Raw genomic sequence first — 27,882 nt, 5'->3', positions numbered from 1 at the left:
CCATTATGGTGGCTACCATGCCCTACTGAGGGTGGGGTGGCCATCAATCATTTTTCATGCTTGTATCTGCCACGTCTCATTCCACAAGGAGATACACCCTGCACATCAGGGCCATTTGATTTTTGTTCACAGAAAATAACTTCAAGCTGTAGAAGTTTGTTTCCTTAAAACTAAAAGTTTGAAGAGTAGTGAAGGGAGCCATCTATGTGGTGTCGCCCTTACCCAAAGAGAGCCATACTAGTCAGGCAGATTTATCTAAATAAGGTTCACAGTCCACCACCAGGTTCCTCTGCCTCCTTGCAATTTCGGTGAACATTCTGCTAGGGTCTGAATGCTTCCCAACGTTTAATCTACTCACAGTATCACTGATGAGGTATATAATAATTGCATTAACTTGGTACACATCATCTCAAAATGTGTGTTGCTTGTTCCTTCCACCTTATGTCTCCTTTTCCTAGGTGGAATCGTTGACCGGCACCCACACAGGACGTACCGGCAAAACACTAAGAGGTCTCTCGCTACTCTAGAGGAGACCGTCAGCCCCAGATAAGGGATTAACTGACTTTTGGTCCTGACGAAGTGCCCGAATACTGGGCACCAATGTCACGAAACATGTTGACCACACCATACTAGTGACCATTTTATGTCTAGCAGCTATCCTGGTACCTGAAGGCTATAAAATAGCACCATCTTTTTTTTTTTGTCCTGGCTGGTACCTTGTTTTCATAAAAATAAATCTTAGAGTTATCAGAGCCTATTTTAGTCACTTACAACTCACTTAAGTCCCTTACCTGCATTCATCTTTACGGCATCTCCAGATCAAAAGATCTCCGGTAAAAAAGCATGCATCGCAGCGCCAGCCAGACGAGAAGCGCCCAATGATAAAGCATGACACCCTAACATGTGTGTGAGGGCACCAAGATCTGACTTTCAGATCTTCCAGTGACACATAACTTAGCCAACTGGCTCTACTATTTCTGTCCAGTTGGCAGTGGAGGAACTACCCTGATTTTGATAACAAATGTACTACTTTCCGGGTGGGGCCATGGTGTAGGACCTCAATAAATATCTTGCTGTTCCTTCCCCCATTGATTTAAAGATATCACTGAATATCATCAATAAAAAATCTAAACTGGCAGTTAGAAAAGGAAGATGCAAGTTGTTTTCTTGTTAACTCAATGGTTAGTCAAAGGAAACTGGTAGAGAGAGGGAAGAAAGGGAGTTGAAGGTTGGGGGATGAGCACAGAAAACGAAAATATAAAGGAATAATAAACAAGGAGGAGCAAATGGTTCCAAAGTGTAATTTGCATACCCAAAGTAAAAGCAATTCTGGATTTCAGGACTGAGAAGAAGCGAGGAAATGGAGAGTGAAATGAATGGGTGGAGATAAAAGGCATGTCAGGTAGAGAGGAAAGTGCACAGAGTGTGTGTTTAGTGTTCCAACGAGCTTTAGGACCTGACTACGAGTTCAGCGGTCCATCAGACTGCTGAACTGTGGTGGCAGTCCCTGGACTGGCGGTCTACCTGTCGTATTACGAATACGGCAGTGGGACCGCCACAGGCCCACCGCAACCTCTGGGGATCATGGATCCCATGGTGGTGGCACAGAGGTGAGAGACTCTAAAATGCTGGCAGTGCTGCTGTTGAACCGCTGAGTATATTAGGAGTTTCCTCACCGCCACAGTTTTCATGGCGGTGAGGGTGGCCATGAAAACTGTGGTGGTGAGGAAACAAAGGGGGTCATACATGGCCACCTGTTGCATCTGGGCCATGGTGTGCCTGCAGGAGGGCTCATGTTGTGCCCCCCACTGTTTGCAGTCACCCCCTTTCCTGCATAGCATGGACTTTACAGTCCATGCCATGCGGGAACAGGCTTTAGTGTTCCCACTGCGGTGTCTTTTTAATTGCCACCCCTGTAGGAATGCTAAAGGATTGTCCGCCAGACCACGAGATTACTCGTCATCTGGCGGGCGGGCTGTGGTCGAGTTTTGGCTGTCCTGGAATGGGGCGCTGGCATGGTGCCCCACTCCAGGACAACCTAACTCATAATCAGGCCCTTAGTCCAAATACATTTTAAATAAGTGAATTTTCAGTTTTTTATGAAAATTCAAAAATGTTTCTTGACTTTGTATCATTTCAGGAAGGGTGTTTGGCTTAGCGAATACTGTTCAAGAGAAGGATTGCATGCTTATGCTTCTTGGGAAGATCACAGGGATCATAGTTCACATGTGTAAGTACATGGATAACATTTTTGGCTCCAAAACTTATTTAATACTATGTGATTTCTTTGAGCTCTTGATAGCACCATCCAGTGGCGTAGCTAGACCTTCAGCCACCTGTGGCAGCCACTGCATTTGCCACCCTGTGGCGGCGGTATCTGTGGCAGCCATATGAAAGAGCAGTGGGGATGCTGATGATTCCTACGGGAGCAGGGGCTCGGGGGGAGGCTGCTGACCCCAAAAACTCCTGTCCATTCCCCCTGCCCCCCTTACTACGCCACTGGCACCATCTGAAATACCAATTAGCCTGATTATAATTGTAGATGAAACACTCTAACCCCTGTGATTCTTCTGTTTCATGTAGAGCAACTAAAAGTAATATTTTTCATCTTTCAAAGAGGTTTAATAGTCGGAAAATTTGCATGCAGCTATAAAGTTAATAATTATTCCAGACAGAATTAATGGTTATAGAATCTTTACATTTCTAAACGTTTTGAAATGTCACAGAGATGTTTTATGTATTGGTCTGTAGAATTATATATCAGAAAAGAAATACAATTTAAAAAAAATCATAGGACCTGGTTTAGATGTTGGCGGTAACAGTTCTGCTGTCAACTTTGCAAATGTAAACCTGCCTGCCCTAGTCAGATGTTAGCAGACCCACATATAAAAGACTGAATTTGAACCGCCGTCTCTGCCACAAAACATCACTGCATTGATGGTGGAAAAGGGAAATGGGGATGCCGGCAGTCCCGCAGTCATCTTTCCTACTGTGCAGACTTAGATCTGCCTTACCGCCAAGAAAAAAGTGGCAGTCTGACCGTCATTCCTTAGTTTGTGGATGGGGGGAAGGGGTGAAAACTCACCTTTTCACCACTTCCCCACCCCTTTTTGACTGGCTACGACTAGACAGCACCTGCCCTCGTTGCTGCCAGTGTGGGGTGCACCTATGGCTAAGGGACAGTGTGTGTGTGTGTGTCACTTACCTCCCTTCCATGGCCACTCCCATTGTATGAAGTCCATTGAGTCCAGCTGCAGTCTCCTGCCATCAGAGAACAGCCACTAGTACACCTCATGCAGGACTGAAACATCCAAATACGGCTGGCGGGACACCGTCGTTTTGACGGTCTTCTCAGGCCCACCGTCGATGCAGCTTGGCGGTAATACCGCCAACATCTAAATCAGGCCCATAAACTTCTTTTTGGCATTTGCACATGTGACTGTTGCTTTCCCATAGAGTGGCAGATGGTTTTAGTATTCATTCATTTATTTAGGCACTTTTATTTATTATTTTCCCTGTTCCTTGCATTTTTGTTCTTGTTACTCAAAAAAAAGTTATTATAGAATGATTTTTGCTAAATATACACTGTATAAATATTGTGTCTACAGATATTCTTTTTAATGAGCCATGTTGCCTATAATTATTTTTATAATAATAATAAAAATGCACCTTTCCTTGGACAAACTTAAATAGCTGTTCTTACACAACTCCTTTTTCAGTGGATCTAGATTTGAGAGGACTCTTGCTTGTCAAAGTGCACTATTGTGGGCTGTTAGTTCACTGGTGCACAGTATTTTACAGTGGTTCATTTATATAGCATGTTGTATCCTTGATGAGATACTGAAACAATTAGTGGACCGGTAGCATGCTTTCCCATGGCCTGTGGTAGGATGGCAGGAATGCTGGATTGCACTGTGGTATTTGTTGACAGTGTTTTGTTGTTGTTTGTGATGACCAGGGTGATGTTCTTACCTTACTATCAGCCGGGGGAGAGAATTCTGGAGCTTTATATTATTCTTCTGTCTTTTTGGGGGCACCGTGTTGAAATGGTTCACAAACTTTCTGCTCCACAGAAAACAAATAACCAAACTGGGACACTTCTACTCAGAGGAGAAGGAGGTTAGGTCAGGGGTGCCACAGGGCTCTAGCCTGAGCCCTACCTTGTTCAACTTATATATGGCACCCCTGATCAACCTAATTGCCACGCATAATGTAACCACGGTTGCATATGCAGACGATACCCAATTGGTCCTGGTCTTGGATGAAGATACAGGAAAGGCCGAACAGATACTGAAAGACTGTCTAACTGCGACTTTTGGATGGATGCACAATAACCATCTTAAGTGCAACTCTGTGAAAACAGAGATACTGCCCTTCGGGAAAAATAACATCTTCTCCCCTCGCACATGCTGGCCATCAGACGCAGAAGCCCCTCCCAATACCATCAGGGCTACACGCAACCTGGGTATAAAATTTGATGATATGCTGTCTTTCAAACAGCAATCCAAAGAAGTGGCCGGTGTCTGCTTCAACTTAATCAAGGGCCTCAGAATTTTTTTTGATTACCTCCCACTGGCCGCCCGCCGTACAGTTGCAATCGCTCTCATAACATCGAGAATCGATTACTGCAACAGTTTGTATGCAGGAGCTGCTAAATCTACCCTGCACAAACTGCAAATGATTCAAAATGCGGCGGCCCGGCTTGTTTTAAGATGGCCTAGGAAATCTTCCGCATCAGCTGCTCTGAATGCGTTGCACTGGCTTCCCATCCAGAAACGGATACTATTCAAAGTCTTTCTGATCACATATAGAGGCTTTCATAAGTGCGGACCCAAATATCTGTCAAACAAATTTCACAGATATTTCCCAAATAGGGAACTCAGATCAGCTACTGCTAACCTAATGACCATACCCAAGTTTCGACTGACCACCAAGGGTGGCAAATCCCTAGCAGTCCTAGGCGCTAAGGCCTGGAATGCACTGCCAGCTAAACTTAGAGCATCACCGTCTGAAAAAATTTATAAAAAACTCCTAAAAACATGGATTTATGGATTATCTGATGCAAAATGTAAGACTCTAGTCTAAGGACATCCAAAGCTCAGCTTCTACCCCCAGATAATTCATCTTTGCAGTGAAATCAGAAGCGCTAAGATGCTCCATGGAGTGTATGTGCGCTATACAAAAACCAAAAAACATCAAACATCAAACATCATGGAAGAGCCTGTGGTATGAATGTGGCCTCCCTGATAAGTGTTTTGGAAGTAGATTGAAAAATAATTTCACATGTGATTTTACCTACCATCACTGTTCGGGGAATAGGCTCAGTTTCGTTAGGTGGTATGGCACAGAATCATCTGATAATGACATTTTCATTGTATGGGCAATTTATTTATTTTTACTTGAAAAGTTTTAGCGTGAACATGACCCTCATGGGTATCAGAGTGCTCTACAAGCAAATCAAGGCACAAACATATATATCAGTCAGATGTGGTCTGCATGCATATATCAAACAGAACAAGTTTGTTCGAACAGGAAGAAAAAATGTAATCTAATCTAGAAAAAATTAAGAGCTTTGTGAGTCATGCATGCAATTTTCAGCTGAATTCTTTCTTCATAGGGGAGCAAGTTGAGGAACTTCAGGTCAAGAGAGATGTGATTGTTCCTTTTTGAACCAATGATGAGTCTTGAAATTGAGTTAAAGGGAAGCCCTTAATGGGGCTGTTGTGGTCTTGGGCAGGCAGGAAAGGGTTCCATATTCCAATCTGGGATTCACAAGGGCTTACACTGCAGACTTGAGGTCTTTTGGGGGGAGGAAGGATTTTAGTATTCTTAATATGTTCATCGAGGTTTGCTCCTTTGGTAGTGGCACTAATGTGCTTCTGCTTATTGAGGTTTTAGTTAGGAGTAATTCCTAGATATGTTGCTGAATCAATAATTGTGCTTCATCCATTCATGGACAGTGTGTAGCTGATTCACAGGGGCGATTTAGAGAACTCCGTTTCTTTAGTGTTAGGTTTGAGGTGGTTGTATGACAGCCAGTTTTGGGTATTTTGAAGAATAGGATTGAGGGCTCGGATTTCTTCAGGAAAGGAGACTTTCAGATATAGTTGGATATCATCAGTATAAATGATAGTGGATGTTGGATGCACTTAGGATTTCGGTTAGTGGCTCCATGAATAGGTTAAAGAGGATTTGTGAATTTTTATTTGTGGGTTGTTCCAACATCATCAGTTTAGGAACAGTTAAGTCTTCACCTCCTTCCTGAACTTGGATGTTTCTTGTTTTACCCAGATATCAAACTGTTGCCATTTGCATGGATAACAAGTGTGCACTGATGTATTTCTTCTCATAGGGGTAATGATTTACCGAGGCTCTATTCTTGAGCAAAGGGATCTATTATGTAAATATCATTGAAGCTTAACTAGCCTAAAGTTTGGGCTGTTGCAGTGGATTGCCAGGGGAACAATATAAAGTGAATTAAGGACATTGTGTTTGACAACAAGAAACCAGTGATGCAATTGGACACTGGTGTGATGTATTTTGTTGCGCTAAATGTAGGAGCTGTCTTTGTACTACACTATGCATCCTGTAGTATTCATAGATGGGCATGCTGGGGAAGTGCAAGTGCCTGTGATTGGTAGCACAATGATCCCATAATGCTATGATATGGGCCAAGAAGGACATCAAGAAGAAGTAGGCTAAGGTTATGTGCCAAGACAGTTTCTTTTGATTAATTTAGTTTTCATAGAGTTTTCCTACTTTAAAACAATTTCCACTGATTTGAAGGGACCAGGGAGAAGGCAAAGGGTAACTAGAATTTAGAGGGACTTCAAATCAAGGCAATATGCAGTGCTGACAAGGAGGGGTTTTATCTCATACTTCTTGGTGTTTGGTAAAATGTGGAGGTGGAAAGGGAGGGATCTCTATTATATGAGTTTTGTCCACAGGGAAAGATTGTCCCCAAGAAGGTTTTAGTTCCTTGATGAAAGGTCTGTTTATAATGGGAGTGAGCCTTGAGCTTCTGGTTGGCTTGTATGATTAGAACATGCTATAAAGGTAGCAAGTTTGTGACTTGGCACAGCAACGTTTTAGTTGTTAATTCATATGAAGTGTTGCACTTTGGAACACAAATAACAGGTTGTATGATAAACTCTAACTGAATGTATAGACGATTCTACTTTGCCTGGACGCTAACTTTTTTTGCTGCATGAGTCGCACAAATTACTCCTGAACAGCACCAACCACTTTTGCACAGTTCATAATACAATGCATGAAGGGTAAACCATAGGTGGTTTTGTGCTGATGAAGATATTACTCAAACTTTGTTCAATCTGTCTAATCCAATCTGAGCGAAGCATTGATTAAAAGTAGAATGCAGTCATCTGTTTACATTTTTGGATTCATAGCATACCAAAAACATACTGAGGCTAACAATGGCTTTCAGGGTGTCTTCAAACCGTTAATTGAATTAATACCCACTTTGTGTGCATTCTTTTTGTGAAATTCCATCATGATTTTACCAATGTCTGTCATTGCTTACCTGCATCTTGTGTTGATGGCAAGTCTGTGGTAGGCTCATCCTTCTGGGGACGAATCAAAGCACCCTTACCCTTACAAAACAAAAAGTTATGCCAAAGTGAAAAGCAGATCTGCAACATAATCAGACATTCCACCTCATAATCTGATGCTACCGTGACAGACTCGTACATTGTGTGCAACCTGGGCTTTAGCTTTGAGTAAAATATTGTTTGTCTTGGAGGGTTGTTACATTGTATGACCTCCTTGCTCTCTTTTAGGCTAAAAGCTACTTCGTTGAAATATTTCTTTCCTAGGTCATCCTCTCATATATTCGAAGAAGAATTGTTCTCTATTACTTTTTTGCTTTTCAATTCCTTATTAAGCAAGCATTGGCAAATCCAATAAGTTTCGCTTTGGCAAGAAGTATAATGGTTATTTTTTGTTAACTGGAAGCATATCCCACAAACATATTTTACACATTAAAAAAAAATATTCATCTGATACAGTTTTAGTAGATCAATACAGGAGCTTTTTAGCAGGCTAGTGTCTTTAGAAGAGGACAGGTTTAGAAACACGTTTTTAAATTTTGATACACTTTATGGGAAATATGTGTCTCATTTGTGCAAAGAAAGGGTACTAGTGGTTTTGAATTACTATAACCAAAGGGCATTTTTAAACACACAAGGATGACTAAGCAAAGATAAACAATGTAATGAAATATGCATTGCCAAAGTAAAGTATTTACCTACAAGTCACGGCACTGAAGTGCTCTTTTTCTTAGGTGGATTAGCACATGTGACCAGACAAAATATGGTCAGTCACAGTGCAAGACGGAAGGCCAAAGTTAGAAGTGAATAGAGTTACAGAGATTTCTGAGCGTATACAGTTTTGGTGTTTATGAACGCTCCAAAGCATGGGTACTCACAAATGTTTCTCTCGGGGGCCAAATTTATAATGTGGTTTGTGGCCGAGGGCCACACCTGTGGGGGCAGTGTCAGTGAGAGGGGTAGAGCTAGAGCAAAACAAACTGTGACCATGAGGTTGAACTGTGTCCATGAGGTTGAACACAGGCCCCTGCAGCAGACACATATGTCCACTAAGCCACCAGACCTGTCATACACATATCTATCTATCTATCTATCTATCTATCTATCTATCTATCTATCTATCTATCTATCTATCTATCTATCTATCTATCTATCTATCTATCTATCTATCTATCTATCTATCTATCTATCTATCTACCTCTCTCTCTATCTCTGTCTGTCTGTGTCTGTCTCTGTCTCCATCTGTCTCTGTCTTCATTTGTCTCTGTCTCTCTCTGTCTCTATCTCTATCTGTTTGTCTCTCTCTGTCTCTATCTGCCTGTCTCTGTCTCTATCTGTCTCTGCCTCTATCTGTCTCTCTGACTCTGTCTCTCTGTCTCTATCTCTATCTGTCTATGCCTCAATCTGCCTCTATCACTCCCTGCCTTCCGCGGGAGCTTTTAGCAGCCACACCTTATTAGCCCTGATTATTCTGAGTTCTCAGCGCCTGAGTGCGCTTTTTAAACCCACCCTCTCCTTACCTGTTCAGGGTCCTTGCCCTTGTTCCCTCCCTCCCGCGCAGCCGAGTTGGACGCTGCAGCGGTAGCCCTCACACTCGCTTCCCGCCTTCAGCGGGCGCCCTCCCGGCCACGCCCACTTCTTGGCCACGCCCCCTGGGACACTATTTAGCAGCTGAGTGCTAGCTGACTCGCCACAGGATCACTCCCTGCCTCCCGCGGGAGCTTTTAGCAGCCACACCTTATTATCCCTGATTATTTTGAGTTCTCAGCGCCTGAGTGCGCTTTTTAAACCCACCCTCTCCTTACCTGTTCAGGGTCCTTGCCCTTGTTCCCTCCCTCCCGCGCAGCCGAGTTGGACGCTGCAGCGGTAGCCCTCACACTCGCTTCCCGCCTTCAGCGGGTGCCCTCCCGGCCACGCCCACTTCTTGGCCACGCCCCCTGGGACACTATTTAGCAGCTGAGTGCTAGCTGACTCGCCACAGGATCACTCCCTGCCTTCCGCGGGAGCTTTTAGCAGCCACACCTTATTAGCCCTGATTATTTTGAGTTCTCAGCGCCTGAGTGCGCTTTTTAAACCCACCCTCTCCTTACCTGTTCAGGGTCCTTGCCCTTGTTCCCTCCCTCCCGCGCAGCCGAGTTGGACGCTGCAGCGGTAGCCCTCACACTCGCTTCCCGCCTTCAGCGGGCGCCCTCCCGGCCACGCCCACTTCTTGGCCACGCCCCCTGGGACACTATTTAGCAGCTGAGTGCTAGCTGACTCGCCACAGGATCACTCCCTGCCTTCCGCGGGAGCTTTTAGCAGCCACACCTTATTAGCCCTGATTATTTTGAGTTCTCAGCTCCTGAGTGCGCTTTTTAAACCCACCCTCTCCTTACCTGTTCAGGGTCCTTGCCCTTGTTCCCTCCCTCCCGCGCAGCCGAGTTGGACGCTGCAGCGGTAGCCCTCACACTCGCTTCCCGCCTTCAGCGGGCGCCCTCCCGGCCACGCCCACTTCTTGGCCACGCCCCCTGGGACACTATTTAGCAGCTGAGTGCTAGCTGACTCGCCACAGGATCACTCCCTGCCTTCCGCGGGAGCTTTTAGCAGCCACACCTTATTAGCCCTGATTATTTTGAGTTCTCAGCGCCTGAGTGCGCTTTTTAAACCCACCCTCTCCTTACCTGTTCAGGGTCCTTGCCCTTGTTCCCTCCCTCCCGCGCAGCCGAGTTGGACGCTGCAGCGGTAGCCCTCACACTCGCTTCCCGCCTTCAGCGGGCGCCCTCCCGGCCACGCCCACTTCTTGGCCACGCCCCCTGGGACACTATTTAGCAGCTGAGTGCTAGCTGACTCGCCACAGGATCACTCCCTGCCTTCCGCGGGAGCTTTTAGCAGCCACACCTTATTAGCCCTGATTATTTTGAGTTCTCAGCGCCTGAGTGCGCTTTTTAAACCCACCCTCTCCTTACCTGTTCAGGGTCCTTGCCCTTGTTCCCTCCCTCCCGCGCAGCCGAGTTGGACGCTGCAGCGGTAGCCCTCACACTCGCTTCCCGCCTTCAGCGGGCGCCCTCCCGGCCACGCCCACTTCTTGGCCACGCCCCCCGGATCTCACCTCCCACTCTCACTACTTAACATGTGCCTCTACCGTTCGCGCAGCGGACGGGCGCAGCGGGAGCGCCGTTTGCGCGCCGAAGGCGCGCCTAAGGCAAGCCCGTCTGCGCCCGTCCGCGACCGACCGGGACTAGGGGCCACAGACTCTGCTCCTCGTCTGGCGTATTCTTCGGCCCAACTTTCATCTTTCTCTGCCTCAATCCCTCTTTCCCCATCTATAGCTCTTCACTTATCCTCGCATGGCATCTACTCCCCCCCCCTCCCCGGTGTCGCCTTGCCTCCTTTGTCTTCTCCGATCTCCTCTCTGTCCCCCCCTCCTTGTGTTTCCCCTGTCCCCCTTAATGCCTCTGCTATTCTCCTGAACACACGCTCCGCCGTAAAAAATCAAACCGCTCTCTTCAATCTACTGGACACGGACCCCCCGGATTTTCTCTTCCTCACTGAGACTTGGTTTTCCTCTCATTCACTTCCTGATATTCTTGCCATTCTCCCTGCAAGTCACTATGCCCTCCGTGCCGACCGCCCAGATGGAAGACCTGGGGGCGGCGTGGCGATGATAGTCCGTCGATCCCTGCAATTCCAGCTTCTTTCACATCCTGGCATTACCAATGTAGATTTTCTGGTGGCCCGCTCTCTCAATCTCCCGGTCCCTCTCACGGTGATTCTTCTGTACCGTCCCCCTCAGTACATGCCCTCTTTTGTGTCCTCTTTGCAGGATCTCCTGGCCACCCTGGCTGTAGACAATTCGTCGCTAATTCTGCTGGGGGATTTTAATTTCTGGCCGGGCGACCCGCAGGAGGACCCCCTTTCGAAAGACTTTTCTGCTACTCTCTGCTGTCTCAACTTTTCATCCCACGTCTTGACCCCTACCCACATCCATGGTCATACTCTTGACCAGATCTGGTCTCTCCGTTGCAATCCCCTGGTGTCTTCTATCTCCCCTTGTGGGTGGTCTGATCATTTTTTGATCTCTTTTTCAATCCCCTTAGGTCAGCCCGAGAAATCTACTTTGCCCAAGAACATCTGGGCTCGGTGCTGGAATAAGGTTGATCTCAATGATCTTTCCTCCTCTCTCTCTCTATCTGCCCCCGCTCTGACTGACCTCTCTGTGGAGAATCAGGCGGATGCCATCCACACTTGGCTTTCCGCGGCTTGCGATCTGGCCGCCCCTCTTAAAAAGATTCGATCGGCCCGTCCTCACGACGCCCACAGGTGGTTTTCCGATGACCTCAGATCTCTGAAGCTTGAGCTCAGACGGTCGGAACGTCGTTGGCGCCGCACTTATTGCCCCACTCTCCGCCTGAAATATAGGGCCCTCCTCAATATTTACAAATCCGCTATTTTAACAGCCAAATCCAAATACTTCTCGGACCGCGTTGCCCTTTCGGCTAACAAAACTCGTGAGATCTTTTCTCTGGTCCGTAGCCTGGCCACTTCTGACCGTGCTGGTCTTTCCCCTGCTCCTTCGCAATCCCTCTGTCACTCCTTGAACACCTATTTCATCAATAAAATAACCACCATTAAGGCCAACATCCCGATTGTTCCTCCCCCTGATATACCGGACCATCCCCCCCTTTCTTCCCCCGTTTTGGATCACTTCACACCCATCTCACCTGAGCTTTTTCTTGACCTCCTTGCTAAGGTCAAGTCCGGCTCTCCGGTGGATTGCGCACCTGCTCGCATCCTCAGAACCTTATTCACTAGTTGTCCCACCCCCCCTAACCTTCCTCAACTCCTGTCTGGCTCTGGGTTCTGTCCCCTCTTTTTTCAAGTCTGCCATCGTGCTTCCCATCCTGAAGAAAGCTGGCCTGGATCCCTCCCTTCCATCGAACTTTAGGCCGATCTCCCTCCTCCCCTATCTAGGGAAGATTCTCGAGAGCCATGTAACATCTTGTCTCTCTTCCTACATCGAGGGGAATAACATCTTGGCCTCCCACCAGGCCGGCTTTCGACCGGGCCATTCCACTGAGGGCGTGGTCCTTGCGGTCCTTGACGAACTGAAGGGCAAGGCCGATGGTAACCTTCCTCAGGCCTTAGTCCTTTTGGATCTGTCCGCTGCGTTTGACACGGTCGATCATACTATTCTTCTTGACCGTGTCAGCGCAGCGGGCATTCAGGGCGTTGCCCTCTCCTGGATCGCGTCCTTTCTGCAGGGACGCTCGCAGGCAGTCCATCTCTCCTCTTTCTCGGCCCCTCCCCTCCCGGTCACGTGTGGGGTACCCCAAGGTTCCTCTCTTTCCCCCCTCCTCTTCAACCTCTATATCCGCCCCCTCATTTCCTCTCTTCTTGAGCTGGGGGTCTCAGTGTATAATTACGCTGATGACCTCCAGCTCGTCTTTGATCTATCCTCTCCCACTCACTCTCTTCCCAAGCTCAGGTCAACTCTTGTCTTTATTTCCCAGTGGATGAGCTTCAATCATTTGAAGCTCAACCCTGACAAGACAGAGCTTGTCCTCACTGGTGGCCCCTCTAACCCCTGGTCCTCGGCCCACTGGCCCCTTTCCTTTGGTCCTCCACCTTCCCCGGTTCCCTCTGTCCGGACTCTGGGCATCAAGGTCAGCAATGACCTCTCGATGCATGCGCACATTAGTTCTGTAGTATCCTCTTGTTTTCTTTCCCTCCGCCTCATCCGTAAGATCTCCCGGTTTTTTTCTGTTGATGCCCTTAAAGTTATCATCACTGCCCTTATCACATCCCGCCTGGATTATGGTAATGGCCTGTATGTAGGCATTCCTGCCTACGAGACCCGTCGTCTCCAGGCCATCCAGAACCAGGCGGCCCGTCTTGTCCTTCGTTTACCTAAGTTCTCTCACATCACTCCCGCCCTAAAAACCCTTCACTGGCTCCCCGTTCAGTTCAGGTCCCAGTTCAAACTTGCCTGCCTGGCCTTTCGGGCGCAGGCCCGGTCCGCTCCTCTCTTCATCAATTCTCTGATCTCCTCCCACGCCCCTCCCCGCTCCCTCCGATCTTCTTCCCTCTCTCTTCTTCACGTTCCCCGCTTCCGTAAGTCCCGCACAGGGGGCACCCGCTTCTCTGTGCGTGCTCCACAAATCTGAAACTCTCTTCCCCTCTCTATCCGCTCCATTGCCATTTTTTCTCATTTTCGGAAAGCCCTCAAAACTTTTTTCTTTCTTCAGGCTTTCCCGGGCTAATCTCTCTCGCACCAGTTAGGCAGATTTCGATGTGTTCCTCAGCGCCAGGAAGCCGCTTGGCCACAGAGCGCTTTATAAATTTCTTTTTCATTTCATTTCATTTCATCTGTTTGTCTCTATCTTTCTCTGTCTGTCTCTAACTCTCACTCTGTCTCTGGCTGTCTCAGTCTCTGTCTGTCTCTATCTGTTTCTATCTCTATCTCTGTCTCTATCTGTCTGTCTCTGTCGGCCTCTATCTGTCTCTATCTCTATCTGTCTCTGTCTCTATCTGTATCTGTCTCTGTCTATCTTTCTCTGTCTCTACATGTCTCTCTGTCTCTATCTCTATCTGTCTCTATCTGTCTGTCTCTCTCTGTCCCTATCTGTCTGTCTCTATCTGTCTCTATATCTCTCTCTCTGTCTCTGTCTGTCTCTATCTGTCTCTATCCATCTCTATATGTTTCTGTCTGTCTGTCTCTGTCTCTATCTGTTTTTGTCTCTGTCTGTCTCTATCTGTCTCTATCTGCATCTGTCTCTCCCTTTTTGGAAGCTTTCCAACGGTACCGTGAGGTGAAAGAGGCCAGCAGTAAACACAGAAGATGGCTGCAGGAACATACATTGTGAATACCTATTTAATATGTGATCACTATGTATACTCCTGCGGTCATCTTCTGTGTTTACTGCTGGCCTCACTAGAAACGTAGACACAGCAAGGCAATTTCCGCGGGCCACCAATGAAGGCCTGCCGGGCTGCTGGCGGCCCGTGGGCTGTACTATGAGTACCACGGCTCTAAAGGATGTGTTTGAGGGTTCTAAAGAATAGAGAGACAAATAAATAGTGTACATAGTTTATGTTTCTATTATAGGTGATCAGAAAAAAACATAGTAGTAAAGCTGGACCCTCTAAAAGTGCTGCAGTAGCAGTTATGCACATTACAAGACCCCAGCTGGCGGAAAAGTAGACTCCTCGTCAATGAAAGAAACTGCCTTTTAAAGTGAAGAAATTAAATGAGTTCCCAGATGGACATTGATACTATGTAGTCGGCTGTGGCTCATACCATAGTTCCCATTAAGATGATTTTGCCTTAGGGTCAGAAGACAGCCATTTTAGGGCTTTTACATTCTGGAGCCCCTGGGAATTATGTGGCTATTGATTTTGTAAACCATTGGAAATTCTATTAATCAAGAAAAATTATCCCTGTGGAGATTATGGCATTTGGTGGTTCTAGTCTATATTGAGGTCCAGTGAAGTTTTATGTGCATATTATTTATTTGGTGTGGTTGGGAATCATTTTGCAAAGATTTGTTTTTATTCGAATCCTCAGTTCACAGCAATCTTGGTTAACCTCTTATTGGGCCACAAGAACAGTTCAGTTGATTGTTATTTGACTAGTTGTATGATTTCATGCATATCCAGAGAGTTGACTTTTTAAAGTACTTGTAAGACTGTGTATTTCACATAATTCTTTGCTGTGAAGAGTGATGTTTTCAGTAAGACAAAAAGTACATTTTTTACCTCCACACAGTTTGATTTGAAAACTGGTGGAGCATATAGTCAAGTGTATACACTCATTTAAACAGAAATATAATTTCTTAGATAGCATTTAGGTAAACATTTGGCTAATGGGTTTATTAGGCTATCGCAATTTCCTGCTTCTTCTCTGTCATTTATTGTGCTCAATAAGGGGGTGAGCTGAGAACATATGTAGATCACTAACTCCTTAACTGGATCACAATGAAGAATCTTTACCCTTTGTCAATAATGTCTCTTCTGTTAGATTAAATCCAAAATGCAAAGGTAATACAAAGTTCGATTTCAAGGTAGCTTGTAATCTACTACGTGTCTGAGGGGGTGATGAGTGGCAAGTGGCATGCCAAACTAAGGGCCTGATTATGATAGCGGCAGTTGGAACACCGCCCGCCATAACGGTGGTCAGGAGATCGCCCAACAAGCATTAGAATGCGACCACCATGCTGGCGGTTCAAAAAGTTCCCTTTAACACGGCGGCTTGTGCTGCGGCCCAGGAAAAGGGCCACAGAACAAGCCACAGTGTAAAGAGCACTTTGTTTACATCCATTCACCGTGTGGTTCACTGCACACGGTGCATGGATGTGCTTGGGGCACTACATGTGCCCCAGAGGGCCACTTTGTAGTGGCCCATGAGGGACGAGAGCCCTGTTTGGGCCCCCCAAAGTCCCTTCCGGCAGCCTTTTCATGGCAGTAGGACCACCACGAAAAGGCTGTCGGAAAGGGACATCGTAATCCTGATGGTGGTGCCTGCCTCGGCACCGCCACCATTCTAGGGAAATGATTCCGACCGCCTCCATGACGGGATCGTAGATCTTGTCGAAGGCGACGGTCTTCCCCCGATTGGTTTCGGTCAGACTGCCTGCATTGTAATGCAATGGTCGTACCAAAGTATTGTCTGTCGGTCGGACCACCACCGACGGCCTAATAGTGGCGGTCCCATGACATCAAAACCAGTCTCCAAGTTTGGGTTGTTCAAATACCAGGTAATGTTTTCCAGACTTTGCAGTGCTCCAGCAACATTCAGTATTTTATTGATGACTTACTGAGATGATTTATGTCTTCTCTACTGCCTAATTAGATTATATTTTGATCTATTTAATTTCTTAGAAACTCATATGTCACGTTTGTACATTTTTACAATGATTGAAAGTTCATCTTTTCAGTAAGATGAATACATACTTTGCCTCACCACTGCTGTTTTTGGTACATAATTAAAACCAAGGGACTTTCAATCTTAGCAATAGTTTGGTAGCCCATACCAATTTTAGTCAAGAATGTTCAAAGTTGTGTGGGCGTTGCCAATTTATACAGGAGGTTCACTTATCAGCTTTCTGAAATCATAAGACCTATTTCCAAATTACTATAAAAGGAGCCGTTTTTATGAAAGGGAGGCAGTCAGTGTTAAATTACACAGTCACTGATAAGGAATTCTTGGCCAGTAAGAGATCTTAGAATTGAGACCTTATTCTTTGGAGGTCAGATACACTATAAATGTATATAGTTTATCACAGAAAGTTGCAGTTCCTAAAATTAGCCAAAAAACGTACTCCTGAGAAACTAAGACGTACCTTGTTATTTTCTATAATTTTGTGATAAATTACAAGGTCATAAGTATGGTAAGACTGAAGCTTGTCTCAGCAGATTGTTTATTTCGTCACTGATGAAGGAAACGAAACGCGTCTGTCTTGAAGTACTGCTGGCGAAATAAACAATCTGCTACGCTACCCGACTTGAGTGTTTTCGACTTCTTGAGAGTATACAAGGTAGTCATTTGGAGCGCGATATTGACTGTGGGGCACCACCGCAGAAGAGCACCCGCCTTTTGAGTGCACCGGTGATTGGTGCAAGTGGAGCTGTAATATATATGTTTGTGTGTATATGTATATATATATATATATATATATGTGTCTATGTTCATATATACATATATAATGTAACACTATTATATACTATTATATATATATATATATATATATATATATATATATATATATATATATATATATATATATATATATATATATATATATTACATTATATTACATATATTGGTTTGTTTTTTAAACTTTACTAGGATGACAACGCCGTGTACAGGTGCATAAAAATGGGTTCATTCACCGGCTCAAATTGTACGCGTTTCACCTGTCCTGCAGGCTTGCTCACCAACAAGGAAGTAAAGTTTTTTACTCATTTTAAACAAACACTTTTTTTGTTGTGAATCATGTGTGAACTACTGTGCAATTGAAACTGTAGACAGACTCATAGTTCTTTTCAGTTCCTTACGTTAACAAGTTATAGTTAAATTTGACTTTCATCTATTTACATACTGATTGATAAAAACATTTATTTTGTACAATTTTTACCTAACTTGAAAAGGATCCCTCATGCGTATAGCAATGTATAGGTAAAAAACTAATTACCCAAAATTCATTGCAAGTCTAGACAGCATTATTCTAGAATAAATCGCAATCGCAAGGTTTTCCCTTCCTATAGTATACTGGTTAAGCTTCAAACTTCTTGGGCAGTAGACCACTTAAATTATGGTTGCATACGCAGAGGCTACTTCAAATGGTAGAGACGTGCCTTACTAATAATTACTTCCTTTTCAATGAAGAACTTTTTTCATCAGACCTGTGGTACTGCGATGTGAACCTTGCTTCGCCCCCAGCTATGCGAATTTGCATATGGGCTGATGGGAGGAGCAGGTCGTCCGGACAAAGTACCACATGGAGAAAGAGGCAAAAGATTTCATTAAGAAACTTGAATCAAATAATCTTAATCCCTAGTTTACTTATGAATTAAGCTCCACAAGTGTAAACTTTTTAGATCTAACTGTTTATATAAACAATGGGAAATTGGAGACAAAACTGTTTAGGAAGCCGACAGCAGGCAACATGTTGCTTCATGCAACAAGCTTCCATCCAAAGAACTTGATAAGAAGCATCCCCTATGGGGAATGCCTAAGGACCATGAGAAATTGCAGTAATTAAGAACAGATGAGTATAGAACTGAGTAGAATGAATAGTCGCTCTAAGGCTAGAGGTTACACAGATGAGTGTATCAGGACAGCAATAACAAAAGCGAATAAAATGACAAGGGAAAATATCTGGTTTGACAAAAGCAAGTCTAAAAAGAAACAAGAACTACAAGGAAAAGATCACTGTAGAATGATAACAACATACAGCACCCAATAAGCCAAAGTATGAAACATCACGAACAAGCACATTTTTCAAAATGACCTAATACTAGGCAAAATGGTATTGCGGAACATATGTAAACATGGTTTAGGAGGAAATCAGGTTTCTTAAAATGCACTAAGTGCAAGGCTTGCACACATGGGAAGAACACTGTATCTTATATGTCAAATTTATCAACTCATGTTGAGAAAATCAATGGTGAATTTACATGCAAAACAGGGTATGCTGTCTACATGCTTCAGTGCCCATATGGCCTGAGGTACTTGGACAGCACTATTCTGTCTGTTCACAAACAGATTTGTCAGCATTTAAGAGCCATTAAGAATGGCGATAGATCATATCCAGTTGCAAGCCATTTTGAGACCGTCCACAATAGAAATGAGCAAGGCTTAATGTATTTTGTGATTGATGTTGTCTCACCGAATAACAGAGGAGGCAATTGTGAGAAAAACTTGAGAAAGCTTGAGTTGTGTTACATAATTGAATTAAATATGAAAATTCCAAAAGGATTGAATATGGAAGGAGACTTCCATACTCATCTGTGATGATTATATACCAAACCTGCCCCCAGTACACCCTCTTCCGCAAGGCACTCAAAACCTTTCTTTTTACACAAGCCTTCTCACCATAAAGCCTCTCTCTGTGTTCCTGTCTTTCCCCCCCCTCAGGGATTTAGTACTTTACAGCGCCATGAAACCGCTCGGTGTACGCGCGCTTAAGAAATATTTTAAACTCAAACTCAAACTCAAACATGAAACTTCCTCTCATACCCTATTCATGATTTTAAATGTTAGATTTTTCGTTGTTTAGAGAGCAAATTTTGCACTTTGCACTTTCTTTAGACAGCTGTTTGTTGAAAAGAAAAATAATTCCTGCTGTAGATTATGCCCACATGGGCTGAATAGTTTAATGTTGATATGTATTAGCTGTGCATAATAGCCCACTTGGGCGGAATTTGCAGCTTAACCAGAATACTATCAGAAGGGAAAACCTTGCGAATGCGATTTATTCTAGAATAATGCCTTCTAGACTTGCGATGAATTTTGGGTAATTCGTTTTTTATCTAATCATTGCTATACGCATGAGGTATCCTGTTAAAGTTTGGTAAAAATTGTACAAAATATTTTTTTTTATCAATCATCATGTAAATAGATGAAAGTCAAATTTAACTATAACTTGTTAACGTAAGAAACTGAAAAGAACTACGTGTCTGTCTAGAGTTTCAATTGCACAGTAGTTCATACATGATTCACAACAAAAAAAGTGTATGTTTAAAATGAGTGAAAAACGTTATTTCCGTGTTGGTGAGCAAGCCTGCAAGACAGGCAAAACATTGCTGCAACTGCAGAACATTAAATAAATTACCAAGTAATTACATATACAATAAAATCCAAAAAACTGACACTTACTACAAATATTATTAGAATAAAAAAAAGAAAATATATATATATACATATATATTATATATATATATATATATATATATATATATATATATATCAAAACAATACCCTTGCAGGCATAGAGTGACACATAAATTATGCAAAAAAGAAGGAGAGAACTCTGGGTAGTTCCCAAGTTTAGGTGGAAGGCAGCTCCTGTATAGAGCACCTTCAACACCAGCGACACTCTAAATTTGCTCACCTCAAATGTCTGCTTTTCTATCAAAGTTTTTAAGCATAGGATTAGCACAGTGCTATCCACACCGAGATAGAAATGGACAAAGTCTTTTGCCATTTGTACAGCAAGTCTTTAAGCATAGGATTAGCACAGTGCTATCCACGCCGAGCTGTAAAATTACAAAAGCCGTTTTCCACTCCAGGAACAATATTACAGCTTTGGATTGGTAAAATACCACCCAAGCCAACCTGAAATGAATAAAAGCAACCCCTGACACGTGTTTCGCTGTCATTACAGCTCTAATGACAAAACCGGCCCAATTAGGATGCGTTCGCCATACTGGCGGGCGCATCCTGGCCTTTTACCATTGTGGACGTTGCTGCTGGCTGCAGCACCATCCTTAATGGTAAAAGGGCATGCACAGCATTTCCCTGCAGGGAACTACAGGGGCGTACCCCCCCAGAGGGCCCACAACAGGCCCCCAAAGCCAATCCCCACCAGCCAACGCCGCCATGGAAAGGCCCATCAATCACCCACATCCTAATATGGCGGGCGGTGCCTGCTAGGCACCACCACCATATTAGTGGCCCAGCTCCGCCCAGCCGGCAATCGTAACGATTGCCGACCAACGGAAAAGCGGTGAACAGACTTTGTGTCCGCCGCGATACCCATGGCGGGATATTTCTCGTTCCGATGGCGTAACGAACGCCACCGCCGGGCCGGCTGTGGCGATTGTTTTGCCATCGTAATGAGCCCCTAATTTATTACTTACTAACTTCCCACACTGTACCCCTCAAATCTAGCTGCCACTGTTAACTGTTAAAATATAACTAAAATAAATAAGTAGAACACAATTTACATAGTTGATAATCAATTAACTAATTAATTTAACAATTAATAATTATGTGTTTATTATTACTTAATTAATGCCCACCCTATACTCTACAAATCTAGCAAACCGCAACTAAAATATCATTAAAATATATCAATGTTACATAATGTACATAATTAATCATCAATTAAAGAATTAATAATTAATACCTACTTGATCATTATTACTTAATTAACTTTCCACCCTATATCACTACAAACCCAATTGCCAACACCTAAAATATAACTAATATATATTGTTAATACACAATTTACATAATTAATAATCAATTAAATAATTAATAATGAATGAATAATTAATTGTTGATTATTACTTAGCTTCCCACCCTATACACCTATAAACCCAGCATCTCGCAACTAGTATATCAATAAGAAATATAATTATTGCACAATACATAATTAATAATCAATTAAATAATATATAATACATTAATTGTTAATTAATTATCACTTAATAAACTTCCCATCCTATACCTCTACAAACGCAGCAGCCCACACCTAATATATACCTAAACATATATAATTACTACACAATTTTCATAATTAATAATCAATTAAATAAATAATAAAGCAATGATTAATTATTAAATGAATATTACTTAATTAACGTTCCACTCTACACCCCTACACACTATAATGTACTATTAGCTATTAAATTCAGAATTATAAATCACCTAAAATTGCAAACTATATTTAAAAATATTAACAATCATACAAACAATAATAACACAAAAAATTCATATATGAACTAAAGCACATTAAGATAATTAAAAAACAATATTTTTTACTACTATATTTTTTAAAACGATATTAAAAACAACGATATTCTTGACAACGATATTACCTGAAAAATTGAAATACTTGACAATGATATTTCCGCATCACAATATATTTGTACTGCGCTATTTGTTTCTGATATTTCTGTATGCTGATATTTGTAACTCAATATTTTGTCCAAATACAGAAACACCAAGTCTTCGGCTACTTGGGGAATTCAAAAAGAGAGAGAAGGCTATGATGGAAGGTCATTCCATGCATAGAGCAATGTAAGAGAAGACCTGCCCTACTGCTCTGGTTCTGTGTATGCGTGGGATATGTGTTAGTAGGAGTCCTGCGGAGAGGACGTGTCTGGTTGATTGATAGATAGAGAATCAATTAGGGGCACTCACCAAGGAGTGTGGCAGAGTGAGGGGATTATACCAGCCAGCTGAAATACATTAAAGGCCATTATTGTTCCCTTCCCTAGGTCTCAGTGAATCTCTGGGAATTCCAGGACGCCTGTGATTCTCTGAGTACTGAAAAAGCGTGTAGAGTGGCATTCTTCCTATTTGTATGGGTGTTGTATAGCTACATGGGAATGAAATCAAACAGAGTGTACGGGTCTTAGGGCAAAACCCCCAAAAAGATGCATAGTGGACCTGTGCTATAACACGTATTAGCTCGCTCCTGTATTAGAAGGATATGCTTCCATGGCTAACAATGGTGTAGGATTTGGGTAGAAGTGGTGTTTCAGTCCAAATTCACATTGGTGGACAAATGTTGAATGTCCGCATGCAATAGAAAGTAGAACATTCATGGCAGCTTTTGTGAAATTTTTGGGAGAGACTTCTTTGATTTTCTAGGACTGTCCATCTTGGCTTTCCAGTAAAGCAAATGTTCACTCGATAGCTGAGCCTGAATATTCAGTGTGGGATTTTTATTCCTGAGCTTTTCGTCTTGCCTAAACCATTCTTCAGACATCCTCACTGAGTTGATAATATGTACACATTTAAGAATATCAATTAATGAATCACTTATGATGTTGGTACCTTTTATGATCCATACAACTTTTTCCTCTTAATAGATAGACACTGTGGATTCAAAGAAAATTTCCAGAACACTAGGAGCCTGTTTAATAAAATGGGATGGGCAGTAATGAGACTGGGAAGCAAGTGGTCAAGGAGAAAGGAGCTAGGACACTCAAATGACCCAGAAGCCTCTATCCAGACTCTAAGAGATCAACACCAATAGAACATATAAACCCAAATACAAAGAGTGAGCTCAATCGAAGGGAATGTCCTTATCTCTCCAAACCTAAGAGTAGAGCTTCTTATAAGACTAGAACAACTGAAATTCATTCACTACTCTAGCTGGATCTCTCAAACCTCCTCACAAAGTTTTTATCAGAGCACACACGCCAGCTATCCTTCAGAGATGGACCAGGAACAAGTAGGCAAATAACCATATGACATGGGATAGGAGGATGTTCACATGTTCCAAACTGTCACAGTGAATCAACTCATGGATATAATCCATAACACATTCCACTTCTAGCTTGGTTAGGTGGAAGGTTTAAAGCTGTCCCACATGCTTTTTTTATGTAAAAATTATGGATCCACTTTATGCTGAATCACATTTAATTAATTTGAAATTGGACTCATAATCAGTAGATGGAAGAGTTATTCCATGTGTAACTTAATACAAATTAATAATACATTTTCAGTTGCTTATCTGCTTGAAGGCACACGTTCATTTTTCCTTAAATACCGGTTTGAAACTCACAGTCATTTTGAGTTAACATAATGAAGAAATTAAAATACACCCTGCGACAGCAATGTCCAATGTGCAGTTGAACAAGCAGCTTCTGTTTCCAGCAGATCTACGAGGATGATATACAATTGGGGATTAATTTAGAACACCGTGGACCCTCTGGCTTGAGATATCAGTGGAGGCTATGGCCTCTACTTCCCCCGAAGGAGGCCTGCCCATCATATTTAGAACCGCCCATCCCCTTCAGGTGGGTAGGAATCTTGCTGCATTCAATGGCGCCACCACTTCAGCTGCTCCATAATAGGCTGTGAAGTTTTGCTGAGCAAGTCCTCTTTTTGATGCCACAGAGGAAGTTTATTTTGGAAAAGAAAATAATCAATGGCCTCAATGCACAGGATTTTTTTCCTTGTGCAGGCAGGCGATCTGGTGATTTTCTTGCCCATGACCACCATGCCTTGCCTTTTGGTCTTAGCCAGGGAAAGCTAATGATGGGTGTCTCTCCCTGATTATAGCAGGCGACCATCACCATGACCTTATGACCCTTTAGTGGGAGGTCAGCTGGTCAGATGTTTCTGACAGGGGAGCCAGTTAAGGCTTCTCCATTGGAATCCCAGCACTTCCCTCGACTCTAAATAGCACAAGAGAACCTCAAGTTTATCAGGGCTGGAGCAGTGCCAATGTATAGTGGTGCTCCCACTCAACCACATTCTCAGTAGTCCCAAGTGCCTTAATGGCCACAGAGGCATAAAGATAAGATACCTGCCTTGCTTTGTGGAATGAATACAGTTCTATTGCATGTAAACACAAGGACCCAGTAACGTTTGAATGGGATTGTGGTAGAGTTCCGGTTTTTGTTTCATATTCACCACATTTTCTCTGCAACTTGCTCTGTATGCTTACATCTGGTCCTACCACCTTCTATAGCTTGCTAACATCTCATTCGTTTTTCAAGGAGTGGTCATTTTAGCTCTAAATCCCCCACCCTGCCTTCTTTATCCTCATTTGATTGATAGGGGATTGGGTGGTTGGGGTTGATTTGGGGTCGAGTCAGAGTAGAGCAGCAAAAGTACATAGATTGTTGTGGAAAAGAAGCCATAGGATGATTTTGCGCAGCACTGACATTTTCCATTCATCTAATATTTAAAAAATGTAAATGTGGAACGATTTTTACGAAACTAGTTTAGCCTTAATGCAAGCACCCATATTTTACTTTAAGCATATCTATAAAATAGAGGTGATTAAAAATAGGTCATGCAAGTTGTGCACACATATTCGACCTGTGTGTGCTGTGGGCAAAGTATCGGTATTCTACACACAATTTGAAAATACATTGTGGTGGTAAAGAGGGCGTTGCCAGGGGAGTGTCCGATGAAGAAATTCCCACACCTTTCTGAATCCCTAACTTGCACTCAGATGTTACAAGGGTAAGTGATGAAGAAAGTGTGGGGAAGTGCAGCAGTTTTTACAGTTCTCACAGACATGTCCAATACAAAGCTGCAGAAAAACAGACATACAGGTATAATATAAAAAAAAACTTTTACCAGAAATTTCCAATGTACTTAACCTTTCGACTGAGAATGAGACGCGCATTGAATATAATACTCACAAGTAGGTTTAGGAAAATATGCGAACATGTTCTATGTAGGTTAATACCTTTAAAGTGTGCCCATACTGTGTGACATGCGATCTTTAAGGATACATGGCAAGGTATTTGACTATCTAAGACATTATTGAACAATGCACATGTATAGGATTAAGTTTCCCCTGGGTGTTTTTCACGAATTGGTTCCCTTGAGCCGAGTTCTTAATTGTATGGACACAGAACAAACGTAAATTACCTTTTTTGAAAATGCTCCGTGTGACTTGTCTTCGAAGTTTGTTTTAAATAGTTGTCCTTCCAAAACGTCTGTGTCATAGTCAAAGGTGTTGAGCGATTCCTGTTGGTTCGGAGGTGCCAAATTCACCAGGCGCGCGCACATCAACACAACAAAAAGCGCGGACTGCGGGCTCTTCATGTTCGCAGACCCCCAGATGTACCTTCCTGGGCTGGTCGGTGTGCTGAATGGCAACCGGTGAAGCGTAGACTTTCGACGAAACGTTTCTCTTTGTCTGAAAATAAAAAAAGAAGTGTAATTAATCAGCACACTATTTAGAGCCTACAGGACTAGTTGCCAAGTTGTTCTACAACACTCGAAGCATGCACTAAGTTAACCCTTAGCGTTGTTTTATTACAAGCAGGCGTGACTCAGTCAACACTTTTGGGAATATGAATGTGTGGGGCACATTCATGTACTTGTCCAACCGATATACCACGTAGAGCACAAAAGAAAGTTGTAAGAAAGCTTACATAACAATTTATATGCAAGAGGTCTATTATTTTTTTTCTTCCAAATAATCTGTAACATATGGAGCAAATTTCATTTTGTGCTAGACTGCCTGGCTCAAATACTGCTTATCTAAACAGTTCGTGCAAGTAAAATGTGGTTTACTGCCAAGAGAATACAGTAGGGCTATGGATTACGATATATTATGGCATAGAATACAGCACACGGAGGACTGATTAGTTTTATGTTTAGTCGTGTATTGAGTTTTAGAGGAAAAGTAACCTTTGCTTCAAAGTTCTACACAAAAAATAACATTAGGATTTATTTTTTTTTATTCCAAGAGAAAAAAAACACATAGGTTCATTGCCTGATAGTCGCCCAACTCGCGTTCTTTAAAACATTAGCACCATTTCAAATAAATAAATAACCTACCGTATCAGACGGCCCCAGTTAGCCTTTCTTTTTTTTTTTAAAAGCTAAATGGAATTTCTGATCAACAGGGACCCCAAAATGGTCTTTTTCCAGGATGCTGTGAGAATGACTTCTGCCGAGAGCTCGACAGAGTTAAAGGGACTTTTCTTTAGCTTGGAGAGGGGCTGTACCAGCATTCCTTCCCCGGGGCCTGAAGTAATATCCCAGAACAGAGAACAGAACTCAGGAGGCAGCTGGTAATTGGCCATTCCCTATAATGTACATGAAAGACAACATCACCTCCATAGTCACGTGGTGTGGTCTGCTTGAACTCAGCATCTGTAATGCATGTTCTTAATCCTAGTTATTCAAATTAGCCTTTTGAAGTTTTTCTTTTCCTGAGGCATGTGCTTAATATGTCGGTTGTGTGCAAAACAGCTGTACTATGCTTTGGCAAAAGAGAAAGCCACAAACACAAACATGCATTCGCATGCATTGCTAATGAAAGACAATCCCAGAAAATACATATAAAATGGCCATAATGTATTTGCGTATCTTTCTTTTAAATACTTCACACCAACACGTAAACCACGCATAATCAACCAACTGCAACGACTTGTCTACGACTACACAGTTGTACGTGATTTGGATATGCCCGTGTTTTATTGCACGACTGTGCCAGGCGTTTTTATCTATTTGTCCAAATTTTTCTCCATAATTGCTGCATCTGGGAGATGTGTTATTTCCTCACGTAGCCAAAAGTTTCAGTTGTTGTCAGCCTTAAAGCTGCAGTACAACAGAAGATGTCAAGCTGGTTCTCTAGCCCTGAACTGGACTTCTCGAAGCATAAAGAAATGAACGGCCCTACGATAGGGTGACCAGAATTTTAAAGCCAAAAACTGGGACATTTCACAAAAATACAAGAAGGACTGCCATTTTACTTCAAGCGATGAGAGCGCTTCTCAGCAGAGAATTGCAGAACAGGCAGTAAGAACATTCATAAAATGCAATTTTTAAGCCCAGTAGCTTGCCTGTTAATTAAATTGCTTTCTTGAAACAACTGCTAAGTATCCCTGCTTTGTAAAACATAAAAAACACCTCCCACCATTTTCAGTCGACCCTCTCTAAAAACGGGGACATGAGCTAAATTTCTTGAAATTTGCTGGGACAGCTGGTTAAAAACAGGGACCGTCCTGGCAAAACGGGGACGCCTGGTCACCCTACCCTACGACGACTTTCAGAGAGGATTTGTATAGAAAGCCCTGAAGGCTGAAAGACCCATGTCAGCTACCATAGGCAGACTTGCTAGACCAGATTCAGACGGGATGCTCCCGATTTTTAAGCAAACGGCTTTATTTTAGGTGTCCTGCCTCCCACCTAAAATTGCCTCTGCCTCAATACAAGCTAATGGTGAAAACACATTTCCCCAATTTTTTTCATAATCTCCCAGTTTGAAAATGTTGGCAAGCTTGCATAAAGACCATTCAGGTGGTAGTGAACGCTTGGAAAACCACCAACATTGAAACATCAGAGCAGAGGAGGAGGCTTAGGCTGAGTTTGCGGAGTTCTACAACTCGATACTCGGCGAAGTGCCGA

General features: G+C 43.1%; 1 protein-coding gene across 3 annotated transcripts in view; it reads right to left on the bottom strand.

The window, feature by feature from the left end:
• OGN (osteoglycin) overlaps window positions 1-26,491 on the bottom strand; it is a 52,793-nt gene extending 26,302 nt beyond the window's left edge. Inside the window, exons 1-3 of one of the 3 annotated variants that reach the window (XM_078661393.1) lie at window positions 26,308-26,491; window positions 25,390-25,660; window positions 7,541-7,610 (exon numbers count right to left, since the gene is read on the bottom strand). In XM_078661393.1, the coding sequence (XP_078517519.1) occupies window positions 7,541-7,610; window positions 25,390-25,566 (247 nt within the window). In that variant the 5' untranslated portion in view covers window positions 25,567-25,660; window positions 26,308-26,491. The other 2 variants (XM_078661395.1, XM_078661394.1) reach the window with 2 other exon arrangements.
• Between the last annotated feature and the right edge of the window lie 1,391 nt (window positions 26,492-27,882).

This window comes from Lissotriton helveticus, chromosome 9, assembly GCF_964261635.1.
Source record: "Lissotriton helveticus chromosome 9, aLisHel1.1, whole genome shotgun sequence".
In the NCBI taxonomy this organism is placed as follows: domain Eukaryota; kingdom Metazoa; phylum Chordata; class Amphibia; order Caudata; family Salamandridae; genus Lissotriton; species Lissotriton helveticus.
The sequence above is the reverse complement of the archived record's forward strand: the minus strand, read 5'-3'. Positions and strand labels throughout refer to the sequence as shown.